General features: G+C 42.0%; 2 protein-coding genes across 2 annotated transcripts in view; one reads left to right on the plus strand and one right to left on the minus strand.

Moving 5' to 3' along the window:
- pusl1 (pseudouridine synthase like 1) overlaps positions 1 to 9957 on the plus strand; it is a 29045-nt gene extending 19088 nt beyond the window's left edge. Inside the window, exons 6-8 of the mRNA XM_062545404.1 lie at positions 6872 to 6926; positions 8822 to 8984; positions 9332 to 9957. Of these exons, the coding sequence (XP_062401388.1) occupies positions 6872 to 6926; positions 8822 to 8984; positions 9332 to 9378 (265 nt within the window). The 3' untranslated portion in view covers positions 9379 to 9957. The remainder of the gene's footprint in view (positions 1 to 6871; positions 6927 to 8821; positions 8985 to 9331) is intronic.
- A 157-nt stretch (positions 9958 to 10114) lies between these two features.
- Positions 10115 to 21150, minus strand: ddx19b (DEAD-box helicase 19b). The gene is made up of 12 exons (XM_062545403.1): positions 20913 to 21150; positions 20208 to 20262; positions 19923 to 19985; positions 19634 to 19769; positions 18945 to 19037; positions 18210 to 18312; positions 17790 to 17904; positions 16775 to 16952; positions 16279 to 16516; positions 15770 to 15932; positions 13025 to 13216; positions 10115 to 12336 (listed from the first exon to the last, which is right to left on the minus strand). Exons 1-12 carry the CDS (start codon positions 20967 to 20969, stop codon positions 12275 to 12277), a joined length of 1455 nt encoding a protein of 484 aa, XP_062401387.1. The 5' UTR covers positions 20970 to 21150; the 3' UTR covers positions 10115 to 12274.
- Positions 21151 to 22500: the final 1350 nt, after the last annotated feature.

Here is a 22500-nt window from a genome sequence, read left to right on the forward strand (position 1 = left end):
CACACACACACACACACACACACACACACACACACACACACACACACACACACACACACACACATTCACTTACAGCACGAGCCGGGGCTGTCCTTCGCCTCACAACACTTCAACAGGTACACACACATGCACAAGCGCACGCACACACACACATTCACTCACACACACACACTCACCTACACACACACTCACCTCCACACGCACTCACTTACACACGTGTGCACACACACACACACACACACACACACACACACACACACACACACACACACACACGCACACACACACACACACACACGCACACACACACACACACACACACACACACACATTCACTTAGACACACACACACACACACACACACACACACACACACACACACACACACACACAGGACGCATACACACACATTCACATAAACACTCACCCTCACCCCAACCCCCACACTCTCACACACGTACATTTGTATTCTTTGTTTGATCCCACCAATCTCTTTTCTCACTGAAGGGATTGAAATATATCCAGAGGTGAAATGCAGCTTTGTGACGCTCAGGAATAGAGAAAACACATAGCAACTCTGCTTATTGCAGCTGTTTTTTAGATGACACACACACACCTGAGCAAAGGTTTTGGGTCAGATGGCATATGGCATAACATGACGTGACTTGATGCCAATCCCTGACGAGTGACTGTGGCGCGCAGCTCCCAGCATTCCTGACTCCTATCTGGGTTAGAATACGGAATACTGCCTGATCATGTTTTTGGGGCAGAAAGAGGGGAGGGAGGGAGGGACAGATTAAAGGAGTGCCTCTCTCTCTCAGCACAAAGCCAAATACTTCCTCTTGAACATCGCTGTTTGGCAATCTGTCAGCAGCAACAGCAGTGAGAGAGGTGTGGGGTGTGATTCATTCCACACATGATGTCACTTCCTGAACATCTGAACTTCTCCTGATAGAAATAGAATCCCTGTGGGCCACTGCTGACCTGGTCATTAGTGTTTGTACCTGTCTGTAAAGGTGAGAGTGAGTGAGCACCTATTTGTGTAGGTCATTAGTGTTTTCACCTGTCTGTAAAGGTGAGAGTGAGTGAGCACCTATTTGTGTAGGTCATTAGTGTTTTCACCTGTCTGTAAAGGTGAGAGTGAGTGAGCACCTATTTGTGTAGGTCATTAGTGTTTTCACCTGTCTGTAAAGGTGAGAGTGGGTGAACACCTATTTGTGTAGGTCATTAGTGTTGTTACCTGTCTGTAAAGGTGAGAGTGGGTGAACACCTATTTGTGTAGGTCATTAGTGTTTGTACCTGTCTGTAAAGGTGAGAGTGGGTGAACACCTATTTGTGTAGGTCATTAGTGTTGTTACCTGTCTGTAACGGTGAGAGTGAGTGAACACCTATGTGTGTAGGTCATTAGTGTTTGTACCTGTCTGTAAAGGTGAGAGTGAGTGAACACCTATGTGTGTAGGTCATTAGTGTTTTCACCTGTCTGTAACGGTGAGAGTGAGTGAACACCTATTTGTGTAGGTCATTAGTGTTGTTACCTGTCTGTAAAGGTGAGAGTGGGTGAACACCTATTTGTGTAGGTCATTAGTGTTTTTACCTGTCTGTAAAGGTGAGAGTGGGTGAACACCTATTTGTGTAGGTCATTAGTGTTTTTACCTGTCTGTAAAGGTGAGAGTGGGTGAACACCTATTTGTGTAGGTCATTAGTGTTTTTACCTGTCTGTAAAGGTGAGAGTGGGTGAACACCTATTTGTGTAGCGTGTTGCCTGAGGCCGCAGGACAAGGTACTGTAGTGTTTGTGCTGAGCGGGATTGCTGTGCTGTGTGCTTGTAGGATCAGAGGGATTTGGTTTTCTTGCAGAGCTAAGAAAAAAAAGAGCCTTCCAAAATAAAACTCTTTTTAGATTTAGATTTTTATCACTGAAAAAATGAAAATGAAAAACAGGCAGGCTACACATCGCTGAAGCGTTTCTTCCACTCTAAGCAATGGAACTGGCTGCACCAGACCTGCTAGCAGCAAATACATTTGAAACAATTAGACTAAAACTATTTGAACTATTCTAAATCTATTACTGACACTATAACTAAAACCATCACTATTACTGTTACTACGTTCAACTATTTGAACTATTCTAAATCTGTTACTGACACTATAACTAAAACCATCACTATTACTGTTACTACGTTCAACTATTTGAACTATTCTAAATCTGTTACTGACACTATAACTAAAACCATCACTATTACTGTTACTACGTTCAACTATTTGAACTATTCTAAATCTGTTACTGACACTATAACTAAAACCATCACTATTACTGTTACTACGTTCAACTATTTGAACTATTCTAAATCTGTTACTGACACTATAACTAAAACCATCACTATTACTGTTACTACGTTCAACTATTTGAACTATTCTAAATCTGTTACTGACACTATAACTAAAACCATCACTATTACTGTTACTACGTTCAACTATTTGAACTATTCTAAATCTGTTACTGACACTATAACTAAAACCATCACTATTACTGTTACTACGTTCAACTATTTGAACTATTCTAAATCTGTTACTGACACTATAACTAAAACCATCACTATTACTGTTACTACGTTCAACTATTTGAACTATTCTAAATCTGTTACTGACACTATAACTAAAACCATCACTATTACTGTTACTACGTTCAACTATTTGAACTATTCTAAATCTGTTACTGACACTATAACTAAAACCATCACTATTACTGTTACTACGTTCAACTATTTGAACTATTCTAAATCTATTACTGACACTATAACTAAAACCATCACTATTACTGTTACTACGTTCAACTATTTGAACTATTCTAAATCTATTACTGACACTATAACTAAAACCATCACTATTACTGTTACTACGTTCAACTATTTGAACTATTCTAAATCTGTTACTGACACTATAACTAAAACCATCACTATTACTGTTACTACGTTCAACTATTTGAACTATTCTAAATCTGTTACTGACACTATAACTAAAACCATCACTATTACTGTTACTACGTTCAACTATTTGAACTATTCTAAATCTGTTACTGACACTATAACTAAAACCATCACTATTACTGTTACTACGTTCAACTATTTGAACTATTCTAAATCTATTACTGACACTATAACTAAAACCATCACTATTACTGTTACTACGTTCAACTATTTGAACTATTCTAAATCTATTACTGACACTATAACTAAAACCATCACTATTACTGTTACTACGTTCAACTATTTGAACTATTCTAAATCTATTACTGACACTATAACTAAAACCATCACTATTACTGTTACTACGTTCAACTATTTGAACTATTCTAAATCTATTACTGACACTATAACTAAAACCATCACTATTACTGTTACTACGTTCAACTATTTGAACTATTCTAAATCTATTACTGACACTATAACTAAAACCATCACTATTACTGTTACTACGTTCAACTATTTGAACTATTCTAAATCTATTACTGACACTATAACTAAAACCATCACTATTACTGTTACTACGTTCAACTATTTGAACTATTCTAAATCTATTACTGACACTATAACTAAAACCATCACTATTACTGTTACTACGTTCAACTATTTGAACTATTCTAAATCTATTACTGACACTATAACTAAAACCATCACTATTACTGTTACTACGTTCAACTATTTGAACTATTCTAAATCTGTTACTGACACTATAACTAAAACCATCACTATTACTGTTACTACGTTCAACTATTTGAACTATTCTAAATCTGTTACTGACACTATAACTAAAACTATCACTATTACTGTTACATGTTCAACTATTTGAACTATTCTAAATCTGTTACTGACACTATAACTAAAACCATCACTATTACTGTTACTACGTTCAACTATTTGAACTATTCTAAATCTGTTACTGACACTATAACTAAAACCATCACTATTACTGTTACTACGTTCAACTATTTGAACTATTCTAAATCTGTTACTGACACTATAACTAAAACCATCACTATTACTGTTACTACGTTCAACTATTTGAACTATTCTAAATCTGTTACTGACACTATAACTAAAACCATCACTATTACTGTTACTACGTTCAACTATTTGAACTATTCTAAATCTGTTACTGACACTATAACTAAAACCATCACTATTACTGTTACTACGTTCAACTATTTGAACTATTCTAAATCTATTACTGACACTATAACTAAAACTATCACTATGATCACTATTGCTGTGTTAAGCTATTTGTATGCTATTTGTATTTGAGTGCTTCCATTGCTCACCCCCAGTGTAGTCTGGCTGTTAGACACACGCAGTCTGGTGGGAGGAGGTGTGAGGCTCGTGACCAGGAGGGGTCTGGCTGAGGATGGACACCTTCCCAGAAGTCCTCACGAGCTAACGCCGGCAGTTTAGCAGCCAGTCGGCCAGGCTGGCACACGGAGCAATGCATGCTGGGAGACGGCCTGGACTCAAGATCATGAGCAGTGAGGGAGAGAGAGAGAGAGAGGGAGAGAGAGGGAGGGAGGGAGAGGAAGAGAGAGGGAGAGGGAGAGAGAAGGAGGGAGAGAGAGGGAGTGGAAGAGAGAAGGAGAGGGAGAGAGGAGGGAGGAAGAGAGAAGGAGAGGGAGAGAGAAGGAGGGAGGGAGAGAGAGAGGGAGAGGAAGAGAGAAGGAGAGGGAGAGAGAAGGAGAGGGACACAGAGAGAGAGAGATAATGGAGAGACAGATAGACAAAGACGGAAAAGACGAAGAAAGACCATTTGGGACAAATAGACAATACAGAGACAGAGATGAGGGGGGAGAAGAGGGGGGGATGAGAGAAAGAGAGAGAGAGAGAGAGAGCAGTGGATTTCTATATGGGATATTATCAGGCATGTATTGACAGATTGGATTTCTAAAGCATGGATCAGGCGAGTGCTGATTTCTGCGGTGGATGTGAATCTGGACCAGGTGTGTGTTGATACCAAAGCAACTTTTCCTCCTGTGGTCAGTTAGCCTAAAGATGCGTGTGTGTGTGTGTGTGTGTGTGTGTGTGTGTGTGTGTGTGTGTGTGTGTGTGTGTGTGTGTGTGTGTGTGTGTGTGTGTGTGTGTGTGTGTGTGTGTGTGTGTGTGTGTGTGTGTGTGTGTGTGTGTGTGTGTGTGTGTGTGTGTGTGTGTGTGTGTGTGTAAAGAACATAGAACTCAGAACAAGAACATAGAACTCAGAACATTATATTACCTCTGGCTCCCAGAGATCCCAAAGGTACAAGTGTTTGTCTTTGGTCAGATGGTATGTTTGAGTCCAGCCCAACAGCTGGGAATTATCACATGAGTCTATCATGATTGGATCAATTATTTGGAGTTCAGAAACAACATACAAAAATTCCTGTTTTATTAGGCCTCGACATGTCTAGTTAAAGGCATTACGAAATTCTGAGTTTAGATCTGTAATCATGTAGTTTATGCAGGCATTTACACACACATAACCACGCACGCACACACACGCACGCACGCACGCACACACACACACACACACACACACACACACACACACTTCTCTCAAATACACACACATGCACGTGCACACACACACACACACACACACACACTCTACAGAGCCGGCTGTCACATCCATCTGTGCGGCGTGCTGATGTCATCTCTAATAGCCCATGGGGTCCATTAATTATTTGTTCATTGGAGTAAAGATAGAATCTGAGGTTCAGGCTCGTATCCGGTTCAGACTGCACACAGAGAGTAATCTATGACTCGATCACATAGCAAATTCCACCCTCTTCCTCCTCCTCCTCCTCCTCCTCTTCTTCCTCTTCCTCCTAATCATCCTTTTTCTCCTCTCTCTGTCTCTTTTCTTCACTTCCCCCTTTATGTATAAACTGCTCAAAAGAAATCAAGGATACACTTTAGTCACGTGTTGGATCAGAACTCTGACTCTTGTTTGGTGTTGAGGCAATTGTTATGAGGCAATTGTTTTTTTTATTTTGCTGTTAGACTGTCAGACATCTTCTGAACGTAGTTTGAGAAAGGAGCAAAGTGTGGAAGGTTTCAAAAAAAGTCTCGTGGACAACCTGTTTAGGCCTTCAGTTGACTTTCCAGTGCAGTGAACTTCACAGTTGGCTTTTCAGTGCAGTGAACTTGTCTTTCACAGAGCTTGACTGCTGGAAAGCCATTGTGGTGTTTTCAATTCAGACTTAGAGGATCTGCAGGATACTCTAAGAAAAAAGCACTTAGAGAGCTTCAACGCTCATTGGTTTTTCTGATATTGTTGTTTGGGAGCAGCATGTTTGTGACTGACTGACTGTGTTTAAATTCTCAGCAGGATGGTCTTGGATGCTCATGGAGTCATAGACAGCTGAAGTCCTCCACACTATGCTGTGACATTTTAAAGACGCCTCGTTTTTTTTCTGCTAACAGGCGCACAAACACTCCTCACACAACCTTATTTAACCCCTCCACAGGGATAGAGAGAGAGAGAGAGAGAGAGAGAGAGAGAGAGAGAGAGAGAGAGAGAGAGAGAGAGAGAGATAGGCTTGTGCTTAATCATAAGAAATGCCCCAAGAAACATGTGGCCTTTTCTGTAGGCACAGAAGAAAACACATGCGACTGACTCACTTCACTGTTTTAGGCAAACACACACACACACACACACGAGGCCTCACTATCCGTTCCAAGACCATTTACAAAGTGCAAAACTACATGGGCAAAATAAGGCTCTTTGTGTCAGTACAGTACATTTCAGTTGTGTTGTGTCTCAATGGCTTTTGGTATTTTAAAGAAACTGTTCTTCTGCAGTAGTCATTATTACAGGAGTGTTGTCTGTTGTTGTCTTCTGCTCTTCTCCAGGAATATTCAGCACTGGGACTTCACCTTCAAAAGCAGGTCGTTTCTGTACAGACAGGTGAGGCTGTGTTGATATTATCCTCGCGTCAAGTGCACACTGCCATCTGGTGGTCAGTAGTGTGCACTAGAACAGCGGTTCCCAAACATTCTCCGCCACCCACCAGGTGTGTCTGGCAATGTCAGGATTCTGTGGAAAGTTGCTGGTTGCACATCAGGCCAGACAGGTAGAGGTGGACTCAGAACTGATCCTATAGAGCAGCGGTTCCCAAACCTTTTTTTCCTCCCGCGTACCACCTTCTAAATCCTGACTCAGATCGCGTACCCCCACCATCCGCACATTAAAAAGTAACATATTCTTTTGCCACAGTTCAGACATCATGTTTAACAACTACTATAGAGTTTACAAATGATGTCCTTTCATTTCATGTTTCCATATCATTATAACCCGATTCAAAATTATTTATTTATTCATGAATTAATAACAGAAAATTGGAAAAGTTCATTTTTAACATCTTTCCCACATAGTCCTTTTCATCCTGTATACCCCCTAGAAGCAACTCGACCACAGTTTGGGAATCCCTGCTTTAGAATGTCACAGAGTAGGATGGGAGATTGAATCCCAAAAGTATTGGATCTCTCTCCTGGCATGACCATACATATTCATGGGCTGGTTTGCAGCAAAAGTGTTGCTCATCAATCAACACAGTGAGTGAAAGTGCTCAAAATGATCTCCTTCATGAAATGACAAACTTTGCCCAAGGATATTTTCTTTTAATAAGCCGGCAGAACCAGACTATTGCATCCCTCTGAGGGCTACATGATCACATTTAAAAGTACCTGATTCACTATCAGTTGAATGCGTTATGGATCCGTCTCCCCCCATCATTCACAGCTTGTATTGCTGCGACATATATTACGAAGCGAGATTACTTTGGGAGTAACCACTGACTTCTAAAAGAATGCTTTACTGCATGTAATACTTCTGACGTGACCTATTGTTTTGAGATCAGCGTTGACTCCTGAAGTTACCTGCGTAAGCCGGTAACCTTGTCTCGTAGTATTTCTGTTTGGTGTTCTACTCTCAGGGTTTCAGAGTCACTGTAATACGGTGGCCTGAATGTGTTGATGTGCGTGGCGTACCTGCTTAACTAAACTAGCCCCTCCCATCTTCAGGTGAATGTGTTGATGTGCGTGGCGTACCTGCTTAACTAAACTAGCCCCTCCCATCTTCAGGTGAATGTGTTGATGTGCGTGGCGTACCTGCTTAACTAAACTAGCCCCTCCCATCTTCAGGTGAATGTGTTGATGTGCGTGGCGTACCTGCTTAACTAAACTAGCCCCTCCCATCTTCAGGTGAATGTGTTGATGTGCGTGGCGTACCTGCTTAACTAAACTAGCCCCTCCCATCTTCAGGTGAATGTGTTGATGTGCGTGGCGTACCTGCTTAACTAAACTAGCCCCTCCCATCTTCAGGTGAATGTGTTGATGTGCGTGGCATACCTGCGCATCTAAACTAGCCCCTCCCATCTTCAGGTGAATGTGTTGATGTGCGTGGCGTACCTGCTTAACTAAACTAGCCCCTCCCATCTTCAGGTGAATGTGTTGATGTGCGTGGCGTACCTGCTTAACTAAACTAGCCCCTCCCATCTTCAGGTGAATGTGTTGATGTGCGTGGCGTACCTGCTTAACTAAACTAGCCCCTCCCATCTTCAGGTGAATGTGTTGATGTGCGTGGCGTACCTGCTTAACTAAACTAGCCCCTCCCATCTTCAGGTGAATGTGTTGATGTGCGTGGCGTACCTGCTTAACTAAACTAGCCCCTCCCATCTTCAGGTGAATGTGTTGATGTGCGTGGCGTACCTGCTTAACTAAACTAGCCCCTCCCATCTTCAGGTGAATGTGTTGATGTGCGTGGCGTACCTGCTTAACTAAACTAGCCCCTCCCATCTTCAGGTGAGGAGGATGGCCGGTGCACTGGTGGCTGTAGGTCGGGGGAAACTCCGCCCCTCTGACATCCAGGACCTTTTGGAGGCTCGTGATTCGCTGGCTTTCCCCACCACTATCATGGCCCCGCCATGTGGACTTTTCCTCACGCAAGTGGAGTACCGGGAGTCTGGTGAGGATGAGGATGGCTTCCGTCACCTTCATAAATTCATCATCATAAATTGCTAACACCCCGCATGGTTAGCCATGCACTGAATGAGGAGATAAGAACAGCTCCTTACGTTGAACAGATCAACTTGTGGTCTCGTTTAGTGCTCGTCTGGTGAAACATGTCTTGTTCCAATATCTCCAGCTGTATAACACACTAGTCATGTTTAGTCTTGATGGGAGCGCTCAACATCTTCACTACTTATCTAACTGACTCTGACTGAAATTGTCAGGGTAATGAGAGAATATTTTGTTTTGGATGGTAAAGCAATTTGATACATTGTCTGCTTTTTTTGTTGTTTGTTTTTGTAGATCTGACACCGGGATGGTCACTCACTCACTCCAGTGAAAAGGAGTGACCGCCAATGATCTCCTGTGAAAACTCTGCTGCACTGCACTCAAATGGTACATTACTGTTTGGTATCTCACTGCCTACAGACAACATACATTTGACTGAGGCCATTTTTTACCATTGAAAGAGAAACATGTTGTCTTTACATGACATGACTTAGTAGAAAATAATCTATTCACACACACACACACACTTTTGAGAATCACAGAAAGGTGCCTTGGACTGTTGTTATATAAATATACTGTAGGCATCAGCGTTGTGTGGCCTTGGCTGAGGTAAGGACAGGTGTGAGGGCCGAGAGAAGCCCTGGAATGCGCCGCATCACTTCCCCTCTCGCCTGCGCTGCCTTGACTGGTCGCTCGCTACCATGGCAACAAGCTACACCTAGGACTGCTAAAACGGGCTGAGCTGAGCTGAGCTGTGCTGTGCCTGCAACACTACTTCCATCCTGTCGTCTTCGGTTTCCTTCCAACATTAGACGATATGAACAGGAGCAGCCAGGCAGCTGCAGCACGGTGCAGACCTTCAGCCCTGTGTTTCAAGAGCACGGAAGAAAGGAAAGAACAAATCCACACAGGAAAATCCTCCCCTCAGTAGTTTTTATGCTATCTGGACATACACATACATGCACACACACTACCCATGATCTTGATTAAAATAGTGAATGCATCGGTGTTAGTCTTTACTTTGCTCTCAACACACACAAACACATGAACTGAAATAAGACGACTCCTGTCCAAGCATGGTGGAACAATGCAACTTTAATATACATGTTCGATTTGAAAACGCACCACTACAGAAGGCATTCATTCGTCTTTAATATCTTTCATTCACCTTCTGCATCATACAGAACCTAGCCACCATGTCAGAGCACAGGGTATGGAGTCTGAGAAGGGCCAAAAAGTACGGCATGGCTTCTCCTGGGCTAGGCATTCAAATAGAACTGAACTGCATTGGGACTAGTTGTACGCAGACTTCACTGAGTGTGAGTGTGTGTGACTGTCCAGGGAGGTTGGCTACACATCCCAATGACAGCGGAGGTTTCTGTGAAGTGTACAGTACTCCCACACTTCTTTGTTTAACATTCATTAGAGCTGAGGCCATCCCCAAAAACGAGATGACTTAAGTTTTTTTTTTTTTAGCCTGGAGTGATATGATGGCATGAGGAAGGACGATCCTTGTTTGCATCAGTGCCAATAACATGGGATGTGATGGAAGGAGAATGTTTAGTGTTCCAACAAATCAAGCAGTCCTTTTTTGTTGTTTGTTATTCGGTCCAGCATTCAACATCAAACATGGAGTTAAAAAATAGAACACAATCTCTCATGTGGTGTTTTGTGATTGCATCTCATATTGACTGGGTGAACACAACGTTTGTGCGTAGCCTTAAACTCAATGCATGAAGCTAGGCAGTGGAAATGCTTGAGAAGTTTGCCAAGAACAAATCCAATTTTCCACATCGACTCATTCACTTTCTTGAGTGTATTTGTTTTTTGCAAGAACAATCCTGATTGGCTACTGAAACTCATGCGCCTAGTGACTTCACTTCCTGTATGTAGAGAAACTTTATTACAATGATTTAAGAAGGTTCTTTCTGACTAGGGCAGAGCGCAGAACAAACCTCAGGTGCTGAATGCAACAATACTGACTGTTTGTCAACCAAGTCTGATTTAGAAACAGAAAGAAAAGTCTCACAACCAGAGCCACTCAAAGGGGCGAATGCACTTGGCAAGTAAACTTATTTCAGCTCTTCAAAAAACTTTGACAAATTACTTTCCTAAAAACAATAGAAGAAAAACAAATAAAAAAAAATAAAAAATAAATGACTTTTTGCTTTGACCTCTGCCATCTTCAACAGTCTATTTGCAGAATTACAGCGACCAGCGGTGGGCCAAAGAAGCTTATCCACTGACACCAGGGTTTTCTTAACCACATTCGTAACACTAATTTGATGGTGGCGGTGTCTCCGACACAATCTTTCACCCTTCCCTGCTTCAGCGTGTGTGTGTGTGTGTTGTGTGTGTGGGGGCTCTGTAGAGCCTCGACATGCACAAGTTTTCACTCTTTGTACCAGACTTACAACAGTCATTACCGAGCCGAATCCTAGAGCAGAATCTCATTAACCACATTAGGGATCTCTTTGGCTTAATTCTACACACACGGATGTCACTGCGGACTTTGGCAACGGAGTCACCGAAACTCATCCATATTTATTAACTTTTTCAAAACCCAATAGAGATCAAACAGCAGAAGCAGAACCAACATGATGCTGTTCCGTCATCCGAACTTTGAAAACTATCTTCACATTCATTGTAATTACATCTTAATAGAGTACCTAATGCCCAAACCAATCTGATTTGAAAAAAAGATGTCCTTTTTTTAAAAAAATATTCTACAGAAATCACAAACGTTTTTGGGAACCGATTCCGAAACAGGATCAAATTCTTAGGGTTCCTCCTTGAATTTGTGATTCTGTTATTGCAATAAATCATTTAAAACAGGGACCAAATCCGCTTGATACCAGAACGCTTCACTGACCTAAGGCCAGAAACGCCAGAAGTGAGGGGACCCTCTAGGAGGTCCAGTGTGCAACTCACACTACTTTTTGTTTGTTTGTATTCTAATTTGTTTTTAGTTTTTTTTTTTTACAAACAACCCAGTCACAACAATACTAGTGCTGAGGTTTTCGTTTAGACGTACAAAGAGTGAAAACATTGTTGTGACATGAAAAAAGAAGAAGGGAAAAAAAAAAAACGATTTAAAAAGGACTGTTTTGAGATAAGACATTTTCACTGGTGTACGTGGTCGTCGAGACTTTGTGCTCGTAAAAATTAAAACTCTGTGCAGGACAGTCCCGTGCGGAGGGAAAAAAAGCCGCTGCCACCGCTGTGACCCAGCTGGGCTCAGTTGGCGATTTTCTCAATTTCGTCAAGGTCATCTGTGTCCAGCTTCTCAATCTTCTTTTCTGTTAGAATGACAGAGGCAGAGAGAGATGCATCATTTACACTTGCCCAGACGACATGTACTGCAGTCTTACCTCTACAGACACCCACGGACACAGAAAACACAAGCAGGGCAGACTCTCCCAGTTGAGAGGAAGGATGTAACTACTTTGGATGTTGAACAAGTCAGGACTAGCCAAAGGCTGGGGTGTGGAGTAGCCATACAACTCAACTCCGACTTATCTAAAGAAATCTTCTATAATAATGTCATGTGTCGTGTGCATGCCCTTTGACACGAAGAACACTTTCATCAGCTTTTTCATTTTCAGTTCACCCAAAATGTGCAAGTATAGTCAATGTGGTCACTGTTCCTACTACACAGCACTGTGGATCACTCAAGGCACTGAGGGATTATTCACACAGTCCATTATTTTGACATTGCCACAGATCTGCTGCTAAAGCAGCTCTGTAAGGAGCTGGACATTTAATGACACTAACTAACATTAATAAAATCTTCAGGTAGACATTCTGAAACGTAGCCCAAAAATACACCATCAACTATGGAGCCGTGCAGATTCCATCAAAAGAGCATTGTTTGTTTGATCCCATTAAAATGATGGTGCAACTCCTATCAATGACGAGGGTACTGAAACTAGAACTTTGGAATAGTCATTAGCAATTCAGAGTTCTCTTTAGTGTTCTGGAACTTACTGAAGTGTTCCTGGATCCGGTTCAGGATGTTCATGCTGGACTTGCTGTCCACCATATTGATGGCGAGTCCTCTCTTGCCAAAACGCCCTGTCCTCCCGATCCTGTGCAGGTACGTCTCGTTGTCAGGGTTACCATCTTTATCCACTGGCAAATCAAAGTTGATCACCACGGAAACCTGCTCCACATCGATGCCTGCAAGTGAATGGCAGACGTGGCAGTGAGGTCCATGCAAGGAATTTTGGAATTTTTCTTTTTTTTCAAATTTTTTCCACAATTCAATAACCATTTCAGGTCGAAATCTCAATTCCAGTGACATGTTGTTGATGTTCGAGTGCAACAGCCATTAAACTATACCCAACCTTTCCGTGCTCATGGAGAAAGGTTGAACCACTTCAATTACCATTCACACAGCTGTGCGTGTGCACGCACATCAGCACAGGACAGACCGGTAAAGGACAGTTAAGACATTTGCTGAATTTGACAAAAACATTATTGTAAAGAGGTTCAGTATTAAGGGTGAGTTAAAGGAAGAATGTGTTGTCGTATATTTGCTCTGGCCTATTGGCACTTAAGGATGGGATTTGGCCAATTGACAACCAAGCTTATTTAAAATGATATGGTTATTTTCAGTATAATCAAGAATGCTCACCAGCAGCACCTACACTTAGACGCCTCCAATCATGAATAACGTTGAAGGATTACTGTTAATGGCTGATCATTGACTTATTTTGAAATAAGAATTATTTTGTTAATACTAAGATTGCAAAAAAAGAACCTGATTAACCTTATTACTCCTTCAATGTTTCCCCTAGATGTTCTCCCCTAGATGTTTTTCAGTGAGTAGGCAACAGGAAGCGCTGGTTTCAAACAATGGTTTGATTTTCAAGTGGCGCACACGTGGCAGCACTGGAGAGTCCTTGCCATTCACATCCACCCAAATCAAGTCGTTCCATGTGTTTATTTCACGACTGCACAACTGTATAGGGGAAACACTGCTCATTGATATGCAATTTGTTTATCCAGCAAATAACGATGTCCACCGTGATAAACAAATCGTGTGCTTGCGATAGAGGAAAAGTTTTAAGAGCTTTAAGAGCCGATCGGATTTTTTAGCTTTCTTGGTTGACTAAAGGCTCTGTTCCTTCCCACCATCTTGGCAAGAGCTGAATCAAACATGTCCCAGCCTGGATGAGACTCAGTTTGGGCTATTAGGGCGGGGCTAAAGTGCACTACTCCTCTAGCCTGATAAACCAGCCTAAATGGATTGGATGTCTAATTTAGTCTGGCTCCGATGAATGGATACAACGGAACATTGTTGATGAGCACAACCCGTTGTCTTTCAAACCGTGTCTGTGCCTATAGGCCAACGCTCCCTCAAAACCCCGCCCCAGAGCCCTCTGCCCTGCCCGCGTTGATTCAAAACACATCTCTGCGTTGTGATTGGTTTAGTTGCCATCTGCCAGATTCAGGGCAGTGTTTTCAAAATGTAGTGGTCCGAGGCCAGACCCAAATGCAGGCAAAACATTTTGCCGTCCAGCAGTTGGCGCTGGTTTTCCAGGCTACTACTCCTCTAAAGGAGAGAGGTGCTCTGGATCAGCTGGATCAAACGTCTTGGACCTGAGGCTCGGTCATAGCCGCCAACTCTGTTTTTATGGAAGTTACAAGAACCCACTGTTCCGTTAAACGGCGTTATCCCGTAGCCTTCCAACAGGCTGAAGCCATAGACAGTAAAAGCGGAGCTCTGCCACAACGTTATCGAGTGGCTTCAGTTTCTCATGCACAGACGTGCACACACATGCATTGAATGAACAGTCACACTACTACAACAATTTCACGACTCTATGTTTGAGGACCCCAAATTCCTTGATCTATTGCACAGCAAATTATCTGACAAGTGACAGAAGCATCGGGCATTTTGACTCCCTATCTGACTCAGAATGCCCGATGGTGATCACCTTGTTTACATAATTGTTGGAAGTCAAAATTGTATTCTAATACCCTTTTAAAGCTAACTTACAGTACACTCATCACTGTCCCTGAGCTTATATAGACCCTTTCCACAAGAAAAACAAAAACAATGCTTGAACGTTCAATTTTGTTCCCAAACTATGACACTGATAAAGGAACTCTTGAAATGGTCTATAAACTCTGCAAGGCAGACAGTGCACCTAGTTATTTATGGTTATACCACTGCTTGGTCAAATTTCCTATTGTGATGCGCTGTTTGGAACGTGCATTATTTTTCTATATACCGCACGGCTATGAAGTAGTTCCCTACTTTTGGGCTTATTACACTTGAATATTAATTCGCCAATGTCAATGTAACGGTAAAAACAACAACGTTGTATCTAAGACAGCGGCAATATAAACGAAAGTGATAGTAGCAGTGGTATAAGCGGGATAATCAACTCCGCGCCCTGTGCGTTTATAGGAAAATAGTGCACTTATCGAAGTGTAAAGTCCCCTCCGCCTGCGGCGTCGGGTCCTTATTACCACTTCGAACGTGCATTATTTTCCTATAAACGCACGGCGCGTCGTTGATTATCCCTTACATAACTACTACTTTATCATTTAAGTTGTATTTTCCTTCAGTTATACGGTTACTATGATGTTGTAAATGATCGTTTTGCATTGCTGTATCATGACACCCCATTGTTACCATGGACAACGCATTGTGATAATATCGCATCGTGCATTACTTTGTAATTCCGACTCGTAGTCAATACCGAGAGGATGATCTCTTACCTCTGGCACAGACGTTGGTGGTGACCAGCACTTTTTCTTTGCCGTCTCTGAAGCGGTCAATGACTGCGGCTCTCTGCTCTACCGCCATCTCGCCACTTAAGAGCGCCACCTGGTGGCCTTCCCTTGACAGCTCTCCCGCCAGCCAGCCTGCTGTTTTCCTGGTCTAAATACACAACAGCAGAGAGAACATGTTTACACATCCATCCATCAATCAATCAATCAATCAATCATTCAATCAATCAATCAATCAATCAGGCACCCAATACAAAAGATTACAAAAACAAGCACGCGCATGAATTCCAGCACAGTGGCTGACAACTGATTTCACAGAGCTTCATCTGTCTGCATCCTCTGCCCATCAATCAATCAATCAATCAATCAATCAATCAATCAATCAATCAATCAATCAATCAATCAATCAATCAATCAATCAATCAGTCAGTCATCTGTCTGCATCCTCTGCCCCTTCTTCTCCAATATGTGTGCGCTGATTGCGTGCGGTCTCTTACATGGCAGAAGATCATGGCCTGGGCAATGGTGATGGCCCCGTAGATGTTGCACAGCGCCTGGAACTTCTCCTCCTTGCTACAGCAGCTGACGTAGTACTGTTTGATGGTGTCCAGCGTCTCCTCCTCCCGCTTCAGCTTGATGATGTTGGGGTCCGGCACGATCCTCTTGGCAAAGTTCCACACCGACTCCTCAAACGTGGCGGAGAACAGCAGCATCTGACAGCTCTTGGACAACATCCTGATGACGAGGAGGGCGGACAATGAAGAAAAATCATTCCCGGTGGGAGGGTATAGGAGGGTGGCAACAACCAATTGGCTAGATTGATCAGATTCTATGCTTTGAGTAGAACTTCTGTCACACAGTCCAATCTGAAGATCAATCAGACTACCATAGTGGAAACTAAGATTCATAATATGCTAGTTAAAACTCGATTTCCCTCAGATCATCTCAAACCACATGCTTAACCTTTGTCTATTTACGCTCATCTCCACTCACCTCTGGATGCGGATGCTCTGGTCTTGATGGCCTTGTGTTGCAATCATCACATCGGCCTCATCCAACACGAAGACTTTGATCTTCTTGGGGTCGATGAACTTGAACTTCAGACACCAGTCCAATATGGTTCCTGGCGTGCCAATCACAATCTGTTCCTGTATCTTCACCCCCCTGTCCACTGGACAACACCAAAACCAGAGTCAAATCACTTCCGTGTTTACATTTACAATGGACTGGACTGAATTCACTTGGTAAGAGAAACGGAATCACCATCTGGATCATTTTATTAACTAGTGAAAGCATTCACATTCAGACTAGAACTAGACTAGAATCTGGACTGATTGTATTTAAATGGCAAGACATTGTTTCCAAATAAGTCAATGTATGGGAAACAATGCAAGAGAATCAATCACGATCTGGATCACTTTGTTAATCAGAGATGACTGATACAGGACTAGACTAGGCATGAGGTAGCCTGGTCCTACCACACTCTCGTACATGTATAATGTACAGAGAGTCTGGCCACTATCCATTGCCAAGCGTGAACTTCCTTGAATGCGGACACTCTGTTGATGTTTAAAACTATTGGATCTGCCATAGTCACTCAGATCTGCCATAACCAATCGCTAACGTTTGGTCGTGACATGACATGCTCAAACTAGCGCACAACCTCAACATCATCGTTCACAGCTCTCTCCCTCCTCTGTTCGCTGATTGGACCTGCACATTTTTGTCTTGAGAAAAGACGCAAATATACTACAGACCCAGACTCTCTGTACATTATGAATGTACAGGAGTATGGTAGGACCAGGCTAGAGCAAACACAATACATTATGAATGTACAAGAGTACGGTAGGACCAGGCTAGGCATGAGAAAGATAAGCAATGGAATCAGTTGACACTGGGAAACTCTTCTTTTTAACATGGCAGCTGCCAATACTACTGGTGACTAATACGGTAGCTGGGTAACTGTATAGCCCGGATAAGCTTTTCATTCAATAACGGTGACCCTTACGTTTGTTTCCACGGATTCCATAGATGAGTTTGACCTCAGGGTAGAACTTCCCCATCTGTTCAATGACTTTTCCAGTCTGGAGGGCCAGTTCATAGGTGGGCGAAACACACAGACTCTGCGTAGAGGAAGAGGGCAGAACCGGTCAACCAAAGCTAAATATTAAGGTTATATTGTGACCATTACAAGTAGCGATAATATGGCTGTTAAAAGTAGAGAAAAGGCATATTTTAAAGCCTCACTTTTTCTAACACATGGATAAACACATTGTTTGGTCATGTTAGCAGTGTAAATTCCCTTACATAGTTCAAAGTATGGAATCACAATGAGCACACTATGTGACAAATGACGGTGATCATCATCACTCATTCGTAGTCAAATTATATTTCATGTTACATCTAGCCTATCATACAACGCTCTTACCTGCGGCCATCTGTTGGCAGGGTCCACTCGACTGAGCATGGCCAAGACGAAGGCAGCGGTTTTACCTGTGCCTGACTGAGACTGGGCAATCAGGTTCTGTGGGCTGAAGGAGAGAAGCGGATTCAGATTTTATTTGTCACATACATATAATGCAGTGAAATGTTAGTCCGCTCCATGCTAGGTAAAAAAAAAAAAAAAAAGAGGCATACAGTACAAAGTAACATAGAACAGAAACAGAAACAACCAGACATTAGAACAGTTTCACCATCAAGAGCCAAGATAAATGGCAATAATGGGCTGCTTACATCAGGAGTAATTAACTTACTATAACAATGTTAGCGTCGTTATCGTTATAGTTTATGTGTGGACGTTGTCATTCATATTAACTGGAGCAATACTTTTTTGCTGTCAGCATTGTAATTATTGTTCTTGGAGTGAACGTCCCTTAAGGGAGATGTTCCAGAGATGGTTTGCTGTGTGTGTAGCCTCATAAGTACCCAGCAAATTAGAAATGAGTTGTAATCGACATTCATTAGTCTCTTAGTGCTCAAGGCCTACATGCACGTCAACACATCCAATCGAAAGAAAGAGAATCTGCACTTGAATAAATGAATGAAACTATCTGATACTCGTAATATTCATTTGAAACTTCTGAAGCATTCGATTCCAGTGGTTCATTTGTGCACTTGCAGCCTCTCCTATACTTTTCCTGCACAGCTCGTTATGCGTACTCACGGTTCAGCTAGCATCATGGGCAGAGCGTTCTCCTGGATCTTGGAGGGTCGGTTGAAGCCCATGGCGTACACTCCCTGCAGCAGCTGAGGCTTTCTGTGAAACAAAACACCAGCAGCAAATGAGGCATCAACATGGAACACAAGTTTTAGGGGCCATTCACACCAGGATTGATAACTATAACTATAACGATAACTGCAACTACAACAATACAAGCGTTTACGTGCCGCTATCATTATGGTTTGTGTGTGGATGTGGTCCTTCATTAGCTAAGGCCATTATCATTATACTTGGTGTGAATGGCCCATTAAGCAGAAAAAAAGAAGAAAAAATGGGGGGAATAGTATTAAAATACATTTCCCAAATAATGAAATAATTAAATGAATTTTTTTTTTTTTTTTTTAATCAGGATTTCACAACAAAAAAAATGGTTAACTACAAAGGCATAGCAGAAACGATTAAAGACCTGTTGCTTTAAGCAAGTCAGACCAGTTTCTGACGCATGGAATCAGGCATCCCAGGTGAGGTGACTAGATTAATTTATGACAAGACAAACATCGCCGAAGAGCGTAAAAAAACCCCTCTCATACCTACAAACTGTTTCCTTCAGTAAGATTTGTGGTGAATATTACCAGGTGTATCATGTAAGTCACGACACACACACACACACACACAGACAGAGGGTCACTTACAACCGAAGCTCCTCAAACGACTTGACCGAGTAGAGTGGAGAGTTCGGATCTCGCTGAAGAACTTCCACTTGATTGTTCGTGTTGACCAAGTTGTTTCGTATCAACTTATTTAACAAGGACTGTGCCGCCTTATCCTCTGTGGATTACACATTCACACAACAATTAGTGCCTGACTCCTAAGTGTTAACAAACAATTCCTTCAGTGTCATAAAATGTACTGTATGTGAAGAGTGAACTAGTTGACAAATACCACAACCAACAGAGTGTCTGGTTCACTCATCAGGCCTACCTTTATCCTCCTCCTCTGTCTTTGCCACCGGTCCATCTCCCTGGCCATCAGCCTTGACAGTGCCTGAGACAGAGGATAGAGCCACACAAAGAGACATCACAACACAGTTCATATAGGATATGATTGTGTATTTGTAAAAGGTGGGTACACTGGTATTCCAATTAGGGGGCGCATTGCTACAGTCTGTGATAGACCACAGCTACTTTACACTCTGGACTTGAGGAGATGCGCTTTCCGTCCATACAAACAGCAATCATTGCAAATTTCGAATAGTAGAACTCTCACCGTTCTCCTCGGGTTTGGCTTTGTCTTCTTTTTCACTAATTTGCAGGGTACTGATCTGCCAATTTAAAGAAAATCAAATTACTGCACCCACCATCACTGACATGGCTAGGTGCTAACCTAGAGCAAATTGGGCCAATTGTTTACAATAGGGGAACAGAAACAAAGACAAGACTAATGGGGACGAAGCTGTACAGTGTGTGTGGCTAATATCTTTCACTGAATTAACACACGACTGCGATGCACCGGGCGTGTTGAGATAGACAAGCTAGATAAGCTCATACTTCAACGCTAACGTTACCCAAGTCGGGGTAGCAAATAATCAACACGCAAAATGCTAATGGGGGTCAGACCAGAGATTTTATAATAATTTACTAGTTAGATAGCTATCTATACCCAGCTTTAAAAGAACCAGACCGGTAACTTAGCTCTAACTGGCTGTAGTTACCTACTGTTAGCTTAGTAGAGTTAGCTGGCTGAATAACAACAGACTGAGGATACTGGTCAAATAAGCAACATATTACTGAATTTTCTAGAAATCCTTGCCGTAATGTTCCGTCCTATTTTATAAATATGGATATAGTTCAGGATTAGAATCGCAGGCGTTGTTGTTACAGCTTATACTATTAGCTAAATAGAGGCCCTATCCTGGCACATTAGCGTATGCTAGCTAACGTTAGCATGGTAAAGTGCATGCTTTATACTTACCGAATCAGCGGCAGCTTCTTGCTCATCTACAGCACGGGCCCAGGAATCAGTCGCCATGGTGGCCGTGTATTTAAAAACTTTTTTCTTGAGTTGAACACTGGCCCACTTCCACAAGTAACTTTAAAGCTACACTGCCCGGCCTGTAAATTTCACGCAGTTCCACTTAAACACACAGCTGACAAGGGAGGGCTTTTCACAATGGCGTGTGGAATCTACCGTCGCGAGTGTGTGTAACACAGATGCGTCCGACGGGAAAATCAGCCAGTAACGACTCGAGTCACTTGGTTCCTTTACTGTCACGCTTGGTTCCTAGTAGGCCTATGTTTGTCTATCATAACCTATTGTCAGCAAAAATAAATAAATAAATAAATAAATAGTGAAAATGAATGTAAATACACAGTCAAAACCATTACAGGGAAAGAAGAAATTAGACATAGAAATGTACATAACTAGTAAAAAAAACCTCATTCACACCCAAAACCTTAAACAAATAGCCTAGTGGCCTACTCACATAGATAGGCCTAGATAAATAAATAGATAGATAGATAGATAGATAGATAGATAGATAAACAGATAACAGATAGATAGAAACTTTACTGATCCCCAAGGGGAAATTCAAGGTTTTCATTCAAATTTAAATGGCCTGTGAGGAAGTTTGAGAATGAGGCCTGAGATAAGGTTCCACTCCCCATAATCAAACACAGCACAAAATGTCCCTACTTCAAGGTATGATAAGTATGATTATATCCCACTCAATAGCCTTTTCAACATTAAGGAATTATTTACTATAGCCACACATTTACACATTTTACACATTTGTTTACAAAACATAGAATGACCCATTCTGCACATAGCAATGAAATGTTTACACTATAGTCTTGTTGGAAAGCGATTCACTGATCATTCGGAAACATCACAGATCACCCAATATGATGGCCATTGTTTAACAACTTTATATATCAATATCATTCCATTACACATAAACAGAGTTCATAGGTTTTGGCTATGTTTTCATTCGATGAACAAGTTGCATGAATGGGTACGCCACTATAGAGTAGCGCTCTTGCCAACAAAACAGTGCTCCAGTGCCTCTAGGATACTGTGGTCTGTAAATAGGTCAAAGGCACGATCCATTTCCCTATCAAGATGGAGACCGTCACCTCTGAAAGCAATGCCTTCCAGGGATGCTGAGGGGATTAAATGAAGAATTGATTTTGGACTTTTCTCCTCTTGTTGGAAGCAAAGAGACAAGGAGAAGAAGCGGCGGCCTTGGCTGTAAAAGAAGATTACATTGATCTGTGTCCAACATCTTTCTTTAATGAGTAATTACTCTTCGACAAGAGCTAATGACAAAGAGCCATTGGAATTAATATGCTCGCGCGCCAATGCTCTTATCTCACTGGCCTTCACCAGGGCTCCGAGGTATGCCAGGTGTTTTGTGAGTTTGCAGAATGAAGTTGAAAGATTTATTGAAGTTAAGAGACAAAGAAGGTGTGATGGTTTTAAAACACAGCTACTTTTCTCCAAACACACCGTACAGGATATATAGGAATACAGTATAGGAACCAGAGTGTAAAAAGACCCAGTT

The sequence above is a fragment of the Sardina pilchardus genome, chromosome 9 (genome assembly GCF_963854185.1).
Source record: "Sardina pilchardus chromosome 9, fSarPil1.1, whole genome shotgun sequence".
Taxonomy (NCBI): domain Eukaryota; kingdom Metazoa; phylum Chordata; class Actinopteri; order Clupeiformes; family Clupeidae; genus Sardina; species Sardina pilchardus.